General features: G+C 45.5%; 1 protein-coding gene across 1 annotated transcript; it reads left to right on the top strand.

Moving 5' to 3' along the window:
* The first annotated feature begins 1,084 nt into the window (after nucleotides 1–1,084).
* Nucleotides 1,085–2,681, top strand: LOC125520545. The gene is made up of 2 exons (XM_048685498.1): nucleotides 1,085–2,385; nucleotides 2,459–2,681. Exons 1-2 carry the CDS (start codon nucleotides 1,858–1,860, stop codon nucleotides 2,501–2,503), a joined length of 573 nt encoding a protein of 190 aa, XP_048541455.1. The 5' UTR covers nucleotides 1,085–1,857; the 3' UTR covers nucleotides 2,504–2,681.
* Nucleotides 2,682–14,658: the final 11,977 nt, after the last annotated feature.

Here is a 14,658-nt window from a genome sequence, read left to right as displayed (position 1 = left end):
ACCATCGCTGCCCACACGACGCCGCTCCTTCGCGCGCAGGAGGCCCGTCAGGCCGCTACCACTTTTTGTTGTGTGTATCTTACTTTTGCCATAAGCTGGGATCTGGTTAGGCCGGGCATGGCACGTCTCCTCGTAGCATGTTGCAGTTCGTCACTGGGTCCTTTCTCCATCGAGCTTGGTGAGTACTTCCTCAAGGATCCGGCCATACTGATCCAGGCGTCATGCAAAATTTGTTTAGTCCTATGGCAAATCACTAACATTTAATTTAACAGTACAATTGTATGTCGTACAATATGTGAGCTGAGGACAAACATGTAACTTGGATGGGTAATATGGGTGTGCTTGATCCGTAATTGAGCAAAATTATAGTGGGTACTACTATTTTCATCTCACCTAAGGCCCTGCTTGGATCCTCGTTTCCTTCCACTTACACCTGTAAAAATTACAGATCTCCGTCCGTCGTTTCGCTTTCCAACCATAAATAACTCTTGGAACGTAAATTACACCCAGAAATTTAATACACGTGTATTAAATTACATCCATAGCAAAAACGGCCTAAGTTGTGGAAAGTGTTGCATGCATTGTTCTGACTATTTGTGTGCTTACCGGTTTTGTACTTTTTCATACTTATGATTCATGGGACAATATGCCACAACTCAATTTGACTATTTAACATATTGGCATTTTTAGAGTGTGTGGTGGGGGGAGTTTACCGTGACAATGAAATATAGACCAGTTGCTTCGATTGTAAGGGAGACGTGGAGTTTAGTGGATGGATGAAAAAGAGGAGAAAGTTAACAATCCTAAAGGTATATGTTAAACATGATTTATGTTAAACCACTAGAATATGCATGGCTTTGTTGCAACACAAGGGCAATTATATTATATTATATTATATTATATATATATATAACTTTTTTTAGGATATATATAACTTTTTTTAGGATATATATGTGTGTGTGTATATATAGGATGGGTCTATTATGATAACACCTTTTAAGACCTTATTATGATAACACTACCGTTATTCTGCTAACACCCCACCATCCGCCCAAACTACAGGAATAAGAAAGAAAACCGCACCCCACTCCCACCCACCTTCTTCCCCCTCCCCGCGCCCAAATCCTAGCCGGCGGCTAGCCACCAGCGCCGCCCTTCTTCCTCCCCCGCTGCCTTCACCTTCCCCTCCCCTTCCCCCACCTCCACCTGCCACCACCTTCCGCCGCGCGGCGCCCCACCCCACCACATCCAGACCCCCTCCCCCCACAGCGCCGGCCACCGCCTCCCACCACACAGGCCCCGCCGCCGCGCCGGACGGCTACAGAACCACCGGCCTCGTGCTGCCGCCTGGCTGGCCTTCTCGAAGCCCGGCGAGTCCATGCTCCCCTCCCGGGACCGGCGCCTCCACCCGGCCTCCTCCCTAGCCGGCCCGCTGGATGGTCGCGCCGCCCGAGAACCGCCTCCGAGCGCGTCGCCAGGTCACCGCCTCCCACCCCTCCGTCGGGCCACCACCCACCGCGCCGCACGACCACCACCGGCCCACCGCGCGACGCTGTTCTGGCCATCTTCCTCCCCGCCACCACTCTAGATCGGGCAGTAACTGCGTTTCTCTTGTCGGATCCAGTCGCCGTTCAGCCAGATCCGCCGCCCGGCGTGCTATCCCCGGACACGCGCAGCGGTGGCGCTGGTACTGCGCGGGCGAGGGAGAGGGAGGAACTCCACCTCGACGCCGCTGCCTCTGCCCTCCCCCGGCCTCGTCGACCATCCCCTTGCCTTGATCTGCGTCGCTGATGAGGAACATGCAGTACGGTGCGGGCAGTTCGGCCATTGTGGCAGTGCAGCTCAGAGGCGCGCGTAATGCCGTTCAGTGCTCGCGCGGGTGCAGCCTTGGGAGGAGAGCGTGGAGTCGCCGGGCATGACCTCAGCCCCCAAGCAGTGCGGACGGTGAGCACGTGCAGCCTGGTGAGCGCGTGCGTGCAGTGCACTGAGTGTGGGCTTCCGCTTCCTCTTCCCTCTTCCGGATCTACCACCGCGAGACGCCGCTGGGTTTGGAATAGTTGTCCATCAGTACGTCAATACAGGAGGAGGCATGTAGCCACTCCTCGCCTCCACATCTCCACCACCGTCCGACGACCTGGTCACACTACCCCGCTCGCCTCCTCACTATTCGACGACCTCTGTACTGTCGTCCAGTCCCGGCGGCCCCTGACCGATGAGCTCACCAGTGCCTCCTATCCTCCCTCCGAGGCGACCTGGCCAGGGACGAGATCTCGTTGGGTCCTCTCCTCCCACAGCTTCCGTCCGCCTCTGGCGCGCTACACTAATTTTTCAGTTCCAGCGACGTTGTGGATTGGGTGCTCACCCGATGCGATTCAGTTTTTTCTGGTGTGTTTAGTTTTACAGTGTGGTGCAGCTCACTCTTTTTGTTTTTGCAGCTCACTATTTTCTTGTTTTGCAGCTCACTCTTTTTTCTTCTGGAAATCATTTGCAGTGCACTCAGTAAGAAAAAGAAGAGAACATCGATGTTCATTTGAAGTTTGTTTTGTTGTTTATGGGAAACGCAGAGAGAAAAGGGTAGTAAGAATGGATGGTCACTTTGTATAAGCAAGTCATTGCCTAGTGCAGTTCTGTTGGGTACCGCATCGTTGATTCTGCTGTGTTCTAGATGGCTGTGTGGCTCACTTTGTTCTCTCACATGGTTTACTATAAAACTCCTTTATGGTTCACTTGGTAATCTGAAAAAACACCTCGAAAAGCAGTTTACTTCTCATTACGTGTGGTCTCACTTGCTCAGTCTCCGCGGTCCACTCGCCCAGTCTACACAAGTAAAAAAATATTGAGTTTGAAAAAAACTCACGGGGTTTACTTTTACTAGTGTCATGGGGTTCACTTTTCATATTATTGCGGTTCACCAACGCTTGGCATGAAGTGCACTCTACCTTTTTGGCAAAATTTATGTCCCACAGAGAAAATCATGCAGTGCACTTGTCCGTCTGATGAGGTTCACTTTTCATAATATTGCGGTTGACCAACACTCGACATGAAGTGCACTCCAACTCGTTTGGAAAAATTTACGTCCCACAAAAAAGAAATCATGCAGTGCACTTGTCTGTCTGATGAAGTGCGGTTTTTAGTCTCAAGCAGTGCACTTCACCTTGTTTGGGAAAATTTACGTCCCACAAAAAAGAAAGCATGCAGTGCACTTCTGTGTCCAATGAAGTATGGTTTTTAGTCTAAATAAGTGCAGTTTTCTGTCTGATGCAATACGGCCCGTTTACAGTAGTCTCGAGGTTCACTTTTCATAGTATTATGGTTCACCAACGCTCGATATGGAGTGCACTCCACCTCGTTTGGGAAAAAATTACGTCCCACAAAAAGGAAATCATGCAGTGCACTTGTCTGTCTGATGAAGTGCGGGTTTTAGACTAAAGAACTGCGGTTTGCTACCTCGTTTGGGAAAATTTATGTCCCACAAAAAAGGAATCATGTAGTGCACTTGTCCGTCTGATGAAGTGTGAATTTTGGTCTAAAGAAGTGCGGTTTGCTATCTTGTTTAGGAAAATTTACATCCCATAAAAAAGAAATCATGCAGTGCACTTGTCGGCCGGATGAAGTGCGGTTTTTAGTCTGAAAGCAGTACGGTTTTCTGTCTGATGCAGTACATACGACGATTTTGGGTCGCGAAAAAACGGTGTCCGCATTTCGTTAAAATCAAAATTGCTCTTCAACCATAAATAATTAGAGAGGGTGTTCTACATGAAAAAGTTGCGCCTCATCGATATCTTTCCAATGGTGTATAATTCGAATCATTTCGACCAGCAGTTTGCAAAATTTTTGCGAAAAACGGCCGCTGCCTCCCATCGTCAGTTGCACAATTTTCAAAGTTAACTAAAAACCGTAAGAAAACTCAAAAATATTCCAACATAAGAAAGTTGCGCCTTGTCCATAGCTTTCCAACGGCGTATCATACTCCTCGTTTCGGCAAACGGTTCAAAAACTGGAGCTAAAACAATACCGAAAATTGAAAAAAAAATTCAAAAAAACGTAATTCCGCGATTTAGTAAATTTGAAACTGCTCTTAAATCGTAACAATTAGAAAAAATAATGGATATGAAAAAGATGCGCCTCGATGATATCTTTCCAACGGCGTGTCATTTGCTTTATTCCGACGAGCGGTTTAGAAAAAATTGCGAAAATACACTCGCTGCCACTCGTCGTTCGCCGCACCATTTTTGAAACTGCTCTTAGAACGCGAGGAATCACGAAAAGTGTTCAACATGGCGAAGTTGTGCCTAATCCATAGCTTTCCAACGATATATTATATGCCTCGTTCCGATAAACGGTTAAAAAACTAGAGCAAAAACAATACTGAAAAAACATTGTGTGCAGTTTTTTACGACACGAAGTTCACTAGTGTGTATCGGAGTACCCTTGCTACAGAATATGCAGTGCACTTGCGTTGAGCGTGCAGTGCGGAAGTGTTATCAGAATAGTTATTCTGCTAATATTAGCAAAATAGACCGGCTGTGTGTGTGTGTGTGTGTATATATATATATAACTAGTAAAGTCAATACAAGTTATGTTTCCTCTCAACTACTTAATTTTTTTATAGGGTTAGAGCATCTCCACTCGTTCGGCGCCCCCAGGGAGTGAAATAGCGCCTCCTGGGGGCGAGCCGGCGATATTTTCATCGTGGGGGAGGTCGGGTTCCCACCCGCCGCCCCAAGTTGGCTCCCAGACGCCCTTTTTTAAATATAGTTCGGCGAAAATTCGAAAAATTTGGATGAAATTCATTCATATTTGTACATACACTACTAGGGAAAAGTCTAGCAGTAGCGCGGGTTTTAGGCCTACCAGTAGCGCGGGTGGCAGCACTACTAGTACGGCGCTACAGTTAATGTTTAGCAGTAGCGTGGGCTTAACCGCGCTACTGCGATATCCAGTTAGTAGTAGTGCTTGCTTGAAAGCGCGCTACTGGTAATTACTAATAGCGCCTCTCGCAGCCCGCGCTACTACTACTATTCCGTATTATATTTCTTTTTATTTCATGTTGTATTCATACACCTTTATACAAGTTTTCATACAACCGTAATTTAGAGATTATTTTTACATCATAATGAGTTATTACATCACTGGGTGAAAGAACCGTGGACTAGTTTCAAGTGGATGGACATCCACTTGAAACTAATCCGCGGTTCTTTCACCCAATGATATAATAAGTATCATCATCATCATCATCATCATTATATCATTAATAACTTATCATCATAATACATCATTGTCATATAACACCTCCTCATGATCATCATTTTCACCAACGAGACATCATATAGTAAGTTGGTCACTAGTCATAATCACAACTTCCTCGTCATCATCATCAACTCTAACATATTGTACCACATAATAACACATTCTACCTAGGACCTACTTCTCTCTCATAGGACCTACTACCTTCTCTTAGGTAAAATAGTATAAAACAAGATAGGCCATGAGTCTCCATTATGGAGGATGGAGATTATCCTGTCTTCAATTCTTGCCTTTCGCACAATGTTGCTTCCAAGTACCTCCTTACGACCGTCCATACATTTTTTGCATTCTTTGATTTTCATGTCTTCGCTGGTTTTAGAAACCCGATATGGATAGGTGAGATTCGTAGGATGACCTGGCCGTATGTTCAAAACATCAAGGCGACCATTCTGATACATCAGATGAGGCACACAATCCTTCGGGATTTTCTGTTGAAAAACATAGTAATAATTTTGTAGTTAGCAATGTAGTTCAGTTTGAGAAGAATTTACGCAAAACATGCACGGATGTCGTAATAGTAAAAAATCTTACCATGACATCTCCATGAATGTTACCGTGGTTCAACACGTGCACTAGTGGCACGTATTGACCATAATGTGGAGGAGTTTGATAATAGATATTGTAATTCTCAAGATCAGTACAAAATGCCATCATATGATTTTTCTCCTGATAGGTTAAGTCTGAGCCATCGGTGTAGTAGGTTTTGTCTACCATCTTCCGCACATTGTTTGAAGAATGAAAATAAGCTATCAATGGAAATAAGCTGTCAAATATTTTGAAATAAACAATATAAATTAGTTAATAACTATGTTTGAGAAACTCACATAGCGGTAGAATCGGAAGCGTGCCAACAAAGACCCAAATGTCCATATTGTCTTAGTCGATGTCAGGATCACCAAGATCCATGGTGACAAGCATACCCTCATAAAAACCATACATCTTGCAAAGTGCTTCCCAATTTGTGCAACCAAAATGGGTTACACTCTGAGAACTGTACAGATTTACTTCAAAATCCATACCATGATGGGTCCTTAGGTGAACTTTCTTTGTTTCAAAACTTTCATGGTCTTCAAAACCCATCCTCTCCAAGACATAACGTCTTGCATGGCATGAGATAAGCTAGTTGAATTGTAAAAGATGAAAATTACACATTGAAATAGTTGAAGTCGCGCTTAATTACGAAAAAAACACTTGTCGTCGTTGCATACCGTTTCAACATCGAAGGTCTCCTAGAGCTTAATGCTAAAGCGCCGATCTTCGTCCAGGTGAGGCCTGTCGCACTGACCTCGGTCGTCGTTGCACCAGTCGCACTCCCCCGGGAGACTTTCGTCGTCCGAGTACGACATTTCCTATGTTCATAATTTAAATATTAAACTTGTACAATTAAATATATGTACTACAATTAAATATATGTACAATTAAATATATGTACAACAGTCGGGATTCTTCCTCCTCTCATACATGGTGGAGACTCTCCCTCACTGATTGCTCTCTGACATTTGCGACTGTCGGTGATGGTCGTTACTCCTCCTTCCCCTAGTGCATAACAATGGTCTAGCATAAGGAGAAGAAGGAGAAACGGCCCCCACGACAACAGTTAGGATTCTTCGTCATCTCATATATGGTGGAGCCTCGACAGACTTAAAGTCAACCCGAAATATCGTTTAATTATCTTTCTAGAAAATCCATGCCACTCGATATTTCCTACATATTCTACCACAAGTCATGCCAAAATTCATGGAAAAATCCGGCATGACCTTTGCTAAAAAAGGATATCGAGCACCTGAAAAATTTGTCAGAATGAAAATGAATCAACACTCCGGCAAAACATAGGCCACTCGAAGGTGTAACCTGCAAACATGACCGGCCACTTGGGGCAAGCACATATCCTATTTGAGCAACACAAGATATACATGTTTTTATCTACATCATATGAGCATTCAAACTTGATGGTCATTGCATTTCAATGGTTGGAAATATGAGCAAAAACATTTCAAAATATCTTATAGGACTCATATTGACATGGAGATTTGGCTGATCTCACCTCGAGGTCGGGGGGGGGGGGGGGGGGGGGGGGGAGGGGGACGACGGCGGGGATGATGGAGGGGCTCCTAGATTTCTGCAAAAATAAAAACCCTATAAGCTATCAACTAAGCAAATGCATACGCCTTGCATAGTGGGGGTCCAATTTGAGCATTCAAAATAGGAGTACTTCTCCAATTTGAGCATTCAATAGCCAAAACCAAATCGTAAAATAAATAAGTATTCAAATTAGCATGCATTCAATAAGCAAAAGTAAATCATCTCTTACGTCCGCACATCATCGAACATTATCACTAATACATCCCGAATAGTATCATACATATAACATCACTAATACAACTAAAACCCTAGCACACGACGGGTATCGGCGCGGGCGGTGGACACCCAAAAAGAAGGAACCATCACAGGATCATAGCTCTAGTGAGATCCTTGGAGAACCTGCCAGGTATTGGAGAACCTGCGCTCCAACGCAATCATGTAGCGATGGACGTGCATGTCCTCCTCGCTGACACGGTGACGTACCACCTCAGTGGGGTCCTCAAGCCTCTGCACCGTCACTGGCCCACGCGACCGCCACCAAAGAAGGTCCGGGTCAACAACGGGCTGGCTCCTCACCAAGCTGCGCCCCCAGTAGGTAGCGCCTCCCAGTACCAGCCCAGCGAAACCCAGTCCCGGACATGGCCCATGTGATCAAGAAGGTGTCCTCCGCCGAGTCGATGACGAGGATGTGGGATAGGCATCGTCGACATCGATGCGGGAATAATTGCTTTAACTAAAAAAATAACAACAAATGTGACATGTTCAACTAGTTCTATTAATTCAACTAGTTCTTACTAAAAATAAACTTACTATAACTGAAAATAAACTAGTTCTATTAATTTTCTTACTAAAAATACACTAGTTCTATTAATTGAACTAGTTCTTACTAAAAATAAACTAGTTCAACTAGTTCTATTAATTTTCTTACTAATTCTACCAAACACTACTGCCCTAGTTCTTACTAACTAATTAGATGAACCTACCTAGGAACTACCGCCCTAATTAGCATCTAATTTGATGAACCCTAACTAATTTGATGCAATCTAAAATTTGATGAACCCTAGGAACTTTAGCTAGGCAGAGGTAGGGGAGGGGGAGGAGGAGGCGTGCTCACCTCGGGTGCCGGCGGCGAGGGAGGGGCAGCCGACATCAAGGTCGGGGTTGGGGCTCGGGCGCGCGGCGGAGGGCGGCTTCGAGGTCGGGGTCGGGGCTCGGGCGCGCGGCGGAGGGCGGCGTCGAGGTCGGGGTCGGGGGCGGCGTCGAGGGCGTGCGGATGGCGAAGGGAGAGCGCGTGGCGGCCGACGGCGGCGGCGTGAGCGGATGGATGAGTTCAATTTGAGGAAAGTGGCCGTGAGGAAGAAGGAGCGCGCGGTTAAGTCAAACGTAGCAGTAACGCTTTCCAGGAAAAGGGCTACCGCTACATTAGCTATAGCTAACTTAGCTATAGCGCTGGCTCACACAACGCGCTACTGCTAAGTTAGCTATAGCACGTTTCCAGAAAGCACGCTGCTGCTACAACATTTTCATTTGTTTTCCTTCACATTTTCTTTTTTTCCTTCCCCTTTTTCTATTTCTTTCATTTTCATTTACTTTTCTATATGTTTTACATTTACTTTTTCTTTAATTAGCAGTAGCACTCTCTGAGCAAAACACGCTACTACAACAAGCTTAGCAGCAGCGTTGTTTCTAAAAGACCGCTACTACTATATGTAGCCTATCGGCTTAGTAGTGAGAGTTTTAGTAGTAGCGCATTTAAACGCGGACGCGCTACTGCTACGTGCGTATCTATAGCGCGTTTAACCTCCACGCACTACTGCTATTTAGCACTAGCGTCCTTTTTTAACAAGCCCTACTGCTAATATTCTGTGTATAAGGTTTTCCCTAGTAGTGATAATTTAAAAGACGTGATTTAAACCCTAAAACTACGCCCCCATCCCAAGCCTTCTACATGTCGAGGAGCTTGTAGAAGGCGGTGTAGTCGCCACCGTCGTCGTCGCCATCGCCATCCTTGCTGCAACCCTGGCCTGGGTCGCCGAGGCGGGTAGGGTTGGACGGCGTCGACGCCTCCTCGTCGCTGTCGTCAAGGATGACGACGCTGTCCTCGTCGCAGCCGCGGCGCTGAGCGGCGATCTCCTTGAGGGCGCGACGCTGGCGCTCCATTTCCTCCCGAACTTAGTCGTCCCGCGCCCACTTCAGTCCAGTCTTGAGGTCGGCGGCCATGGCGATGTGCTCCTGTTTGACGACGACAAGCGGCATCTCCGGCTCCTTCAGCCCGACCAGGCTAAGATGACCGCGGGGAGGAGGAGAAGGATGGTGGCAGCGGCCCTCGTTTATGACGAGGCTGCCACTGCGCAGGCGCTTCGACGTCTCTTGGGGCTCGGCCTTGACTGTAGTGACCGGTGTCGGGGTGCCGGAGGAGTGGGGCCGGAGGAAGACGAGGACGTGCCCACCATGCGCTTCGGCAGCCACAAGCTGCCGCTCCGGCGCGAGAAGGACGGCGTCGGGTACTCCATCTGCGGCGAGTTGCCGCCCTCAACGTGCTCGAGGATGGCGTGGAGAGTGCGCCCAGGGACTCCCCACCACTGGCGGCGGCCGTCGGAGTTGTGCCGCCCCCGTGGTGTCGGAGCGCCGTTCGTCGGCGCGAGTTGGTCGGCGTGGTGGCGCTCGAAGTACGCCGTCCAGAGGTTGGTGCTGTCGAGGGCGTACCTCGCCTGATGCCGTGCTTGAAGGAAATATTCCCTAGAGAGAATAATAAAGTTGTTATTTATATTTCCTTATATCATGATAAATGTTTATTATTCATGCTAGAATCGTATTAATCGGAAACTTAATACATGTGTGAATACATAGACAAAACAAAGTATCCCTAGTATGCCTCTACTTGACTAGCTCGTTAATCAAAGATGGTTAAGTTTCCTGACCATAGACATGTGTTGTCATTTGATGAACGGGATCACATCATTAGAGAATTATGTGATGGACAAGACCCATCCGTTAGCTTAGCATTATGATCGTTTAGTTTTATTGCTATTGCTTTCTTCATGACTTATACACATTCCTCAGACTATGAGATTATGCAACTCCCAAATACCGGAGGAACACTTTGTGTGCTATCAAACATCACAACGTAACTAGGTGATTATAAAGATGCTCTACAGGTGTCTCTAGTGGTGTTTGTTGAGTTGGCATAGATCAAGATTAGAATTTGTCACTCCGAGTATCGGAGAGGTATCTCTGGGCCCTCTCGATAATGCACATCACTATAAGCCTTGCAAGCAATGTAACTAATGAGTTAGTTATGGGATGATGCATTATAGAACGAGTAAAAAGACTTGTCGGTAATGAGATTGAACTAGGTATGATGATACCGACGATCGAATCTCGGGCAAGTAACATACCGATGACAAAGGGAATAACGTATGTTGTTATGCGGTTTGACCGATAAAGATCTTAGTAGAATATGTAGGATCCAATATGAGCATCTAGGTTCCGCTATTGGTTATTGACTGAAGATGTGTCTTGGTCATGTCTACATAGTTCTCGAACCCGTAGGGTCTGCACGCTTAACGTTCGATGACGATTTGTATTATGAGTTATGTGTTTTGGTTACCGAAGTTTGTTTGGAGTCCTGGATGGGAGCAAGGACATGACGAGGAGTCTCAAAATGGTCGAGAGGTAAAGATTGATATATTGGAAGGTTATATACGGACACCGGAATGGTTCCGATAAGGTTCGGGGATTTTTTGGAGTACCGGGAGGCTACCGGAACCCCCCGGAAAGTTAATGGGCCTAATGGGCCATAGTTAAGGAGAGGAGGCAGGCCACGGGAGGAGGCACGCGCCCCTCTTTCCCCAATCTGAATTGGACAAGGGGAGGGGCGCGGCCCCCCTCTTTCCTTCTCCCTCTCTCTCCCTTCCCCTTTCCCCCTCTCCGTTGGAAGGAAAGGGGGGGGGGGCGAATCCTACTAGGAACGAAGTCCTAGTAGGACCCCCCCATGGCGCACCCCCCTTGGGCCAGCCTCCTCCTCACTCCCTCCTTTATATACGTGGGCAGGGGGCACCCCAAAGCACATCAATTGTTTCTTAGCCGTGTGTGGTGCCCCCTCCAGAGTTTACCACCTCGGTCATATTGTCGTGGTGCTTAGGCGAAGCCCTGCACGGATCACAACATCAACACCATTACCATGCCGTCGTGCTGACGAAACTCTCCCTCGACCCTCTACTGGATAAAGAGCTCTAGGGATGTCATCGTGCTGAACGTGTGCTGAACACGGAGGTGTCGTACGTTCGGTACTTGGATCACTTGGATCATGAAGACATTCAACTACATCAACCGCGTTACATAAGGCTTCCGCTTTCGGTCTACGAGGGTACATGGACTGATATGTCTCCAACGTATCTATAATTTTTGATTGCTCCATGCTATATTATCTACTGTTTTGGACATTATTGGGCTTTATTATCCACTTTTATATTATTTTTTGGAGTAACCTATTAACCGGAGGCCCAGCCCAGAATTGCTATTTTTTTTGCCTATTTTAGGGTTTCGAAGAAAAGGAATATCAAACGGAGTCCAAATGGAATAAAACCTTCGGGAACGTGATTTTCTCACCGAACATGATCCAGGAGACTTGGACCCTACGTCAAGAAACAAAGGAGGAGGCCACGAGGTAGGGGGCGCGCCTACCCCCCCCCAGGCGCGCCCTCCACCCTCGTGGGCCCCTGTTGCTCTACCGACGTACTCCTTCCTCCTATATATACCTACGTACCTCCAAACGATCAGATACGGAGCAAAAACCCTAATTCCACCGCCGCAACTTTCTGTATCCACGAGATCCCATCTTGGGGCCTGTTCCGGAGCTCCGTCGGAGGGGGTATCCATCACGGAGGGCTTCTACATCAACACCATAGCCTATCCGATGAAGTGTGAGTAGTTTACCTCAGACCTTCGGGTCCATAGTTATTAGCTAGATGGCTTCTTCTCTCTTTTTGGATCTCAATACAATGTTCTCCCCCTCTCTTGTGGAGATCTATTCGATGTAATCTTTTTTTTGCGGTGTGTTTGTTGAGACCGATGAATTGTGGGTTTATGATCAAGTTTATCTATGAACAATATTTGAATCTTCTCTGAATTCTTTTATGTATGATTGGTTATCTTTGCAAGTCTCTTTGAATTATCAGTTTGGTTTGGCCTACTAGATTGATCTTTCTTGCAATGTGAGAAGTGCTTAGCTTTGGGTTCAATCTTGCGGTGTCCTTTCCCAGTGACAGTAGGGGTAGCAAGGCACGTATTGTATTGTTGCCATCGAGGATAACAAGATGGGTTTTTTTTATCATATTACATGAATTTATCCCTCTACATCATGTCATCTTGCTTAAGGCATTACTCTGTTTTCATGAACTTAATACTCTAGATGCATGCTGGATAGCGGTCGATGAGTGGAGTAATAGTAGTAGATGCAGGCAGGAGTTGGTCTACTTGTCTCGGACGTGATGCCTATATACATGATCATACCTAGATATTCTCATAACTATGCTCAATTCTTTCAATTGCTCAATAGTAATTCGTTCACCCACCTTAAAATACTTATGCTCTTGAGAGAAGCCACTAGTGAAACCTATGTCCCCCGGGTCTATCTTCATCATATTAATCTTCCAATACTTAGTTATTTCCTTTGCTTTTATTTTACTTTGCATCTTTATCACAAAAATAACAAAAATATTATCTTATCATATCTATCAGATCTCACTCTCGTAAGTGACCGTGAAGGGATTGACAACCCCTTATCGCGTTGGTTGCGAGGAGTTATTTGTTTTGTGCAGGTACTAGGGATGCGCGCGCAACCTCCTATTGGATTGATACCTTGGTTCTCAAAAACTGAGGGAAATACTTACACTACTTTGATGCATCATCCTTTCCTCTTCGGGGAAATCCAACGCAGTACTCAAGAGGTAGCAAGAAGAATTTCTGTCGCCGTTGCCGGGGAGGTTCGCGCAAGTCAAGATTTGACTTCCGACAATGAGCCATTTCTGGCGTCTACGCAAAAGTCAACATACCAAGTACCCATCACAACCCTTATCTCCCGCATTACATTATTTGCCATTTGCCTCTCGTTTTCCTCTCCCCCATTTCACCCTTGCCGCTTTATTCACCCTCTCTCTCTATCCTCCCTCTCTTTTTCTTTTGCCTCTTTTCCGCCTGCTTGTCGTTATGGCTAGTCCCTTATCTTCTCCGTTGTCTCCCGAAAATGAAGTTCTAAATTTTAAGCAAAGGGAGGGAGAAAATCTAAAAGATGCTTGGTATAGAATTTGCAATGCTCAAAATAGATCTACCAGGAAGCAATCTACTTCCGTTCTTCTTTGCAATTTTTATGTAGGCGTCACTCCTTGGCACAGGTATATCCTTGATACTATTACCGGAGGGAACTTCTTGGGTAGCCATACTTTTGATTCTTACAATGCTATGATAGATTTGTTTGGCTCACCACCTCTTTTGGTTAATGGAACTATGTTAACTTTGGAGCATGTAATGCAAAGACTTGAAATTATTGAAAATAAGTTTGAAACTGTAGAATTAATTCAAAATTTGGATAAAAATATCCACAACCAATTCACTCAACATGGATCTAAAGTAGGAGTCACTTTGAAAAATATTAAATAAAAGGAACCAATAGTTAATGAGAAAATAAATCAGAATTCCACTAGAATTGATAAACTTGAGGGTATTATTACCAACTTGGGAACCGCTTTTTCTTCCGTAAAGAATACTCCGAGTCCTCCTACTAAAATTTCCAAGCTTATGTATGTTCCTAAAAATAAGGGTGAATCCTCTAGTAAGGAAACTGCGGATCTCAAATCTATAAGTATTTATCCCAATCTTTTTGCTATCATTAAGGAACCATTTGTTACAAATGAATTCTTCGATCTTGTGCCTAAAAGTTTGATAATCAATAAAAATAAAGAAATTCCTAAGGATGGTAGATGCCTCATTGAATAATTGCCTACCAAAGATGGCAATACCTAGATCTATCCTTGCTTTTTATGCCTAGCTAGGGGCGTTAAACGATAGCGCTTGTTGGGAGGCAACCCAATTTTAGTTTTATTCCTTGCTTTTTGCTCCTGTTTAGTAATAAATAATTTACCTAGCCTATGTTTTGGTTGTGTTTTTTGTGTTTAATTATTGTTTGTGCCAAGTAGAACCGTTGGGAAGACTTGGGGAAAGTCTTAATATCTTGCTATAAAAAACAGAAACTTTAGCGCTCGCGAGAAC

This window comes from Triticum urartu, chromosome 7 (assembly GCF_003073215.2).
Source record: "Triticum urartu cultivar G1812 chromosome 7, Tu2.1, whole genome shotgun sequence".
In the NCBI taxonomy this organism is placed as follows: domain Eukaryota; kingdom Viridiplantae; phylum Streptophyta; class Magnoliopsida; order Poales; family Poaceae; genus Triticum; species Triticum urartu.
Note: the sequence above shows the minus strand (reverse complement) of the source record. Positions and strands in the feature narration are given on the sequence as shown.

Bases quoted from the DNA above. Each gene is read 5' to 3' on its own strand.
- LOC125520545 (XM_048685498.1), top strand. From the start codon at position 1,858: ATGCCGTTCAGTGCTCGCGCGGGTGCAGCCTTGGGAGGAGAGCGTGGA. The intron at 2,386-2,458 runs GTGTGTTTAGTT...CTTGTTTTGCAG, and splicing joins ATGCGATTCAGTTTTTTCTG to CTCACTCTTTTTTCTTCTGG.